Raw genomic sequence first — 6,695 nt, 5'->3', positions numbered from 1 at the left:
ATGTACTGACAATCAAAAGAGTTGCAAAACACACTGTAACCTGTGTTATGTTTCCTGAGACCCCAGGAAATACAGCCACCCAGGCATGCATAAGTTTTGGCATATACATAGCATATAAGAGAGGATTCCTTAAAATAATTGTTTGTTCCTAATGATAATGTGAATGTTTTGACAAAAAGTTCATTGAAATGAAAAACAATCACTGAATTCTTTGCATATTTTATTTTTCTTTTTGATTTCCAACTCACACACATCTGGCATATTTTACATCTTTGCAATAAAACATGGTTACAATAGCTTAAGGAATTTATATATCCAAAATATTTCACCATGATCTCAAGATGAAATGAACTTGTCTTCCAGATGTTCAATAGGCTCCCAATTCTAAGCTACAAACTCAAGATATTGCTTACAGACGGGTGATGAATAACTTAATCATTACGTTGATCCCCATGATTTCAGAATCATAAATACAAACAACAATGAAGAAGGAAATCCAGTGCTAAACTTACTAATACAAGGTGGATAACAAATAAGTAATCACATCAATAAATAATGATATGTTTCTGGTGCAAAGTGCCAATACAAAGAATCCATTATCTTTTTAAATAAATGACTGCAAGTGAGTGTAAATTCTGAGAAAATTACATTCCTGTTACATGCCTCATAGCCCTACCGACACAATATGTACATCTATGACAATACAGTCACCAAATATACAAAGAAGAAACATGAATTAAAGTGTATATACCCCTGGGTGTGTAATTTGATCAGTACAATGTGCAGAAAATTATTCTGATAGTTATCATTACAGTATTGTAAAACATGAAGTGCCTTAGTCTGAGTGGCTTCAGGTGAGATTTTCAGAAGAACCAAAAAGAATAACCTCAGACACCTTTACAATGAAGCTAAGGCTGTCAAATCAACCAAGCTGCTCAGAGGAAAATAAGGAAAAAATCACTGGGGGCTCTCTTGCCCATGATTATATGCCAAATGTTAATAATCCAGAAGTATAGCACTTTGTCTGTATTGGGAGTCATTAAGCATTACAAAGCATTAAATTGAACTTCCCTCTTTGCTCCCTTTCTTTCTAGTCTTTGAATTTTAAAGGGAGGAATTTAATTTCTGTTGTATAAAGTATAAATATGGCAAATGATGGCTTTTTATCCAAATGCTTCATAAGCAGAACTCCACTTAAGAGGGGTAAAGTTTAGATTCAAAAAGTGAAAAACATGTGTTGGTGGAAATGTCGAAATTACTGTTTGCGCCCAAATTCAACCCTTTAACACAAGCTGTACCCTTAGGCAGATCTCCACTTTGATTTGTGTGAATGCACCTGTTCCTTCAAGACATCAGGTTTAAAGTACATGCAAGTTGTAACTCCACAATAAAATTAAGAAACAGTTTTGTTCTTTATACAAGGTTTTACTTTTACAAAAGTATCCCTTTAAAGTTAAGATGTGCATCTGATGTACAAAGTATCAAACGTATTTTTTTTAATCTCAGCTTGAAAAGAGGCTGGAGATGGGATGCATGTTAGGTTCAAAGCCTAAACATTGAAACAACTGGACACAAGGTTCCCCAGAATTTTCAAAAGTCTCTTGTGGCGCATCCTACTACCTTTTCTCAATAAACAAAGATATATGAAATAATTACCAAAACATCTCCTAATTCATATAATTTACATGATACAAGCTTGCTTTTCAGCAGCTGGTGTTCAGTTGTGAAAAAACACACAAAGTAAAATGGTTGCTGACTACAATGTACAGCTATTGCTGGGTGTAATGGAATGTACAACGGAGGTCAATGCAGACGTGGTTTTCCACCAGAGACTACACCTTTCATTGCAGCACTTGTGCTCTCAGCTTTACCTGCACTTTCAGTTCTTCATTCCACTTCAGTATCTGTTCTGATGTTCATAATGCCACCGGTTAAAATCTATATTAAAAGCTACGATGCTGCCAGAAGCCATGCCAGTAATCAGAGTTCTGAAAAAGATAGAAAAGATGGTCCTGTTAAACCTCTTTTACCTTCTCAAGTAATGGTTTACCAGAAAAAGTAAAAAAAGAAAAACAAGGCACTTTTTGCAACACTGAACACTCATAGGTGTGATTCAGTTTGAGATGGAGATGCTACATTTAGGTGTTGGCATAGGAGCTAAATTTCCATGTTCCTATTATGGTCAAGGGAGATCTAGAGATCCAGTCACCTTCACATAGGTAAACACATCATGCCATTTGAGATGCTTTCACATATCCTGTCTTGCCTCCAGCTGCCTCTCCAGAAGGGCATGGATCTTCACAAGGCACTTTTTCACATGTGCCACCCCAGGTACATACCTCAGACCTCCGAGGTATCTCAAACAATACTAACTGGTGATGGGTAGGCAACTGATTGGGCCCTAATCGGTACCCTCAGTGCAGCCTGCGACCAACTCTCTACAGGTCACTGGGCATGTCCTTTAGGGTGAGCTTAATTTTCCTCTTGGCTCCACAGGCATAGCAAGTAAATCACCACAGTTATTATGGGAGCTTATTCCCATAGCTCACATGAAGACACCTATGCTGAAACACCTTCTTCGGGTGTTTTAGAGCCCAGCTGCCCAATTTTAGGTCACTTGTGCCACTGGAGGTGCCCCAGGACAGTTGACATGTCTACGCTGGCTGGCAGCTGGGACACAGGGCCTGTGGAGTGCTCTGCACTTGGGACTGCAGCTGGGATCAACTGGATAGCCTAAGGCCTTCCAGACCAAATGAGATGCCTCTGTGAAGACAACTGAACTGATGTCTTAATCATAAGCTGATCAAACACTGGTACTCCTTAAAAGCTTCATATTGAAATGTAGCTCCATATTTATGTTGTTCTGGTGGCAACAGTTGAAATGATTTTCCAGTTATCACATATCCTCTAACTCTAGTAGCTGAGTTTTCAAATTGCATTAGATATCTATCACCACTTCTATCAAACCATACAAAAGCCTTTCTCTGCTTAATTATGTGACTAAAGCTAAGCAGATACTTCAAGCACTTGCACAGCTGGGGCTTCCCAGACTGGTATTGCAATCAGGGATAGAGAAAATAGGCTACCCGAAATTTTACAGTGTAAATCTCTGTGTCGTATTTGAACAGAGCGCAGTACTGTATGCATAAACTGGCAAAAATCCAGAAGCAAATAGGCCTCTTCCAAGAAGTTAGTTAGTTTCAATTAGACTAGTTTGAGACAAAAACTGGTTTCCAGTCATCTACTCATACATAAGCAAATTAGGTATGTATTTTGTTTATAGGTGGTTTTGTTGCTTTACAAAATGGGTACATAGCAGAGGGATACTGAAAAGTGTAACAAAAATAAACTGACATAAGTGCTGTATGATTTTTTTTATATCCTATTAATTTTTGCATCTCTTGAGTTTGTATATTAATAAGAAATACAAGACTGATGCATGATGTAAATAGCAAATCAACTCACAACCCTGCATAAATGCAATATACAGGCTCACATTATAATCACATTACAACAGAAGACCAGGTTCATGTATCTTTTACATTTGCACTGTGCATTTTAGTGCCACAGCAGTGACTGCAAAAATCTAGGCTTGTACTCTGCATCTCCTTTGCTCAAGAAGGTCAAAGGAAAGGACCACACTCACTCCTAGTGGTTAGATTCACTAATAATACTGCACATTATAGTCTAGATGCAACCCCAAGAAGTTCTCGAGCTCTACATTGCTGAAAATCAGAAAGGTACCACAAACTTTTGTCATTTGTTTTAAGGCATTGGTTACGAGGCACTACTGCACTCCATCCCAGTCTGACCGTTCCTATGTTCTTAAATTAATGTAATATTACTTGTATTTTATTAGCTGAGTCTCTGGCTTACTTACTTCAATAAGACCTCACATTAATGTTAAGCGCTTGAACTATTAGACTCAAAAATCAGAAAAAATGCTGAGTCAGATCAACAAGATAGCAACCAGGGTAATGGTTTGTGCAGTTTTACCATTTACATACAAATATTAATGACAAACACCTCTGATCGTGAGACAGATCCATAGCTCTTATGCCAGCATCACAGCCAGGGTAAATATAGAGCTGTTTGAAGTCACAGGCCTGCCATACTTCCACCACGCCATTGTCTCCCCCTGTCACCAGGTTCTGCCCATCGCTGCTCAGGAGGATGGCCTTCAGGAGAAAAAGACAAAACCCGAGTACACAGTTAGATTTTATGGAACAAGGTCAATATTACAGAAAATTAATTAACTTATAAGCATTTCTTTTGCTCTGCCCACTTTAAATTTGAAGAAAAAGGCTCCCATTCCTTTCTCCCCAGTCAAAAAGCAAACCAACAAATTTTGGATCTCCAAATTTTAAAAACAATTATGTGCTTTTAAACATGTTATATAAACAAAAAGCTCTTTAACTGAATCTGCCAAGACTTGAGTTCAGCACAGAACATTTCGATGTTTGTCCTACAATACTCGGTGCCATCACTAACACCTAAAGCAGAGCAGTGATCTGCATTCTGAATGCTGCTTCAAGTGCTAGTGACAGAGCAGAGCCCTGAAGGCACAAATTCATGTCTTGGCTAATAAATGAAGAATGGACTCTTTTCAGAGCATTTTGTTTTAAAGACACAGTTCCCACCAGGATTTAATTCCAAACAAAAATTCCAGGAATCATGAGGGATCATAAACAATTTGTTCTTATTTATTCTGGAAAAGCTCAAGTGTACTTTTTCATTTGGAGATGGAGACGAGAGGTTTTGTGTTTACATATGACTTAACCAGGAGGTGGCATTTTCACGTATGTGATTTACTTCAAACCACACTGCAAATAAATTCAATTTATTTTAATAAATAAAGGTGAGACACAACGAGTGTTTGTTTGCATTTAGATTTACCCTGGTTGAATCATTGATCTCCATCTGAGCTAAGAGTTTGCCATTAATGCTGAAATTGCTGAACCGTCCTCGTTCATAGTAGATGATGCAGTGACCTTCACTAGATACTGAAATTAAGCGAGGATACAAGCAGTTTTCTGTTCCTTCCAGGGCTCTCAGCAAATCTCCAGTAATTGTGTGTACCAGACAAGGACCTTCTGTATATGAAAACATAATATATCATATATTTGCTGCTTATTCAAACGATATACACTGTGCACAGAGGCAATGCATAATACACATTTAGATCACATTATTCCTGCATAAATATAAGAAGATGCAATGTTTGCTTAAAGAATTTAAAATACACAACGGAAAAAGAAATGCAACAGCTAGCATATTAACAAAATAGTTACAACATGACTAAAAGTGGTAGTTCATTATTTACTTAAGCTGGTAGGAATTTTCATTGCTCTATCTTCTAAAATATTCTTTTTGCCTTCCAAGCATTCAGAAGCCTCAGTCTTACTGCTTTCCTCCAACAACATGAACTCTCTTTAGCCTGCCCATTCACATTAAACAGATGGGGCCCTATCAGTGACTAGTAGAAGCAACTCCCAGAGGGCATATAATCGTATCACTGCATATTTCTCCCATAGACAATGGCAGTTCCTGTAGGTCCTCTCCTGCAACGAATGTGTTATATGCATAGATTTCAGTCCTGAATTGTTTTAACAATGGGTGTCATCTGACAGCCAACAGAGTTCCTATGATATCTGGATGATAAGAGTTTTTAGGAGAGCACACTCTAACTGCATTTACTCCAGAGAGATTTTAATACGAGATTTAAATTTTTTAAATACTGCTTATGAAAAACAGCTGCAAAATCTACAACATACATTTTAAGATGCAACACTAGGTAATTTTCATTTCAAGATCTATGATAAAAGCTCTTTTGAAAGTGAGATCTGTATTCCTACTTAGAAAAAGAGTGTCTTCTGTGATAAATGTAATGAGTCTCGGTAAATACTAAATGTTTTCTTTTATGAATCACAGGATAGCCCTGGACAGCACAGTAATCTCTTCATTATACAACTGGCTCATGACCTGAAAGTAAATTCATACTGGCAGACTCAGCCACCTCATGTTAAGCCCTTCAAACTTCGCTGAAAATCACACAGCAGCTGGGTTTGCCCAGGTAGAATGAATTACAGCATCAGTGCATTTGCCTGTGAGGCCTCTGGTACAGGTTTTCATCTGTGTTTGCATAAAGCTTTATGCAGAGAGATCCCAAGCCTGACTACGTCCATGGAATACAACTGCAATGGAATTAACTGATTTTCTCAGAGAGTTGAGTTTCAGCTTTGGAAATACTGAAGTTCCAGAATGTTATAAGAAGCGATGCCTCTACCTTTAGAATAATTACCATGTTAGATTTTTCAAAAGAAAAATGTAATGCCTTCATATTTAAGCACACTGACAAACTGCCACTACCTTGGCTCAGCCAATTGGTCATGGACATGAAAAGGCACAAAGAAAACCATCTGTTTTTTGTAAAGACATACAGACTGACTTCTCTCTGGGTGTTGTTGGGTAAGAACATGCAAGCATCAACCTGACGCACAGGATTTTTCTCAGAGGAGTCCTATACATGCAGTCTTCTTGCCTCAGCAGGTTCTCTGGTGTCCTGCCTGTGTTATTGCAGTGCCACAGGCAGCTCCAGAGGGGCAGCCTCCCCATGGCGGAGCACAGGCAGCGCTCAGGAGGAGGGCGGCGCAACGCAGCACTGCTGTGGAATGCAACCTAAGAAACTGAGAGGG

General features: G+C 38.4%; 1 protein-coding gene across 7 annotated transcripts in view; it reads right to left on the bottom strand.

Moving 5' to 3' along the window:
• Window positions 1-201: 201 nt before the first annotated feature.
• The window catches only part of NBEA (neurobeachin), a 507,728-nt gene continuing 501,234 nt past the window's right edge, over window positions 202-6,695 (bottom strand). For all 7 annotated transcript variants that reach the window (XM_075085055.1, XM_075085072.1, XM_075085081.1 and 4 more), the window contains 3 exons: window positions 4,897-5,093; window positions 4,027-4,178; window positions 202-1,988 (listed from right to left, as the gene is read on the bottom strand). In XM_075085055.1, coding sequence (XP_074941156.1) covers window positions 1,898-1,988; window positions 4,027-4,178; window positions 4,897-5,093 — 440 coding nt within the window. In that variant the 3' untranslated portion in view covers window positions 202-1,897. The remainder of the gene's footprint in view (window positions 1,989-4,026; window positions 4,179-4,896; window positions 5,094-6,695) is intronic.

This window comes from Phalacrocorax aristotelis, chromosome 1 (assembly GCF_949628215.1).
Source record: "Phalacrocorax aristotelis chromosome 1, bGulAri2.1, whole genome shotgun sequence".
Classification (NCBI taxonomy): Eukaryota; Metazoa; Chordata; class Aves; order Suliformes; family Phalacrocoracidae; genus Phalacrocorax; species Phalacrocorax aristotelis.
This window is presented reverse-complemented; position numbering and strand designations above follow the sequence as displayed.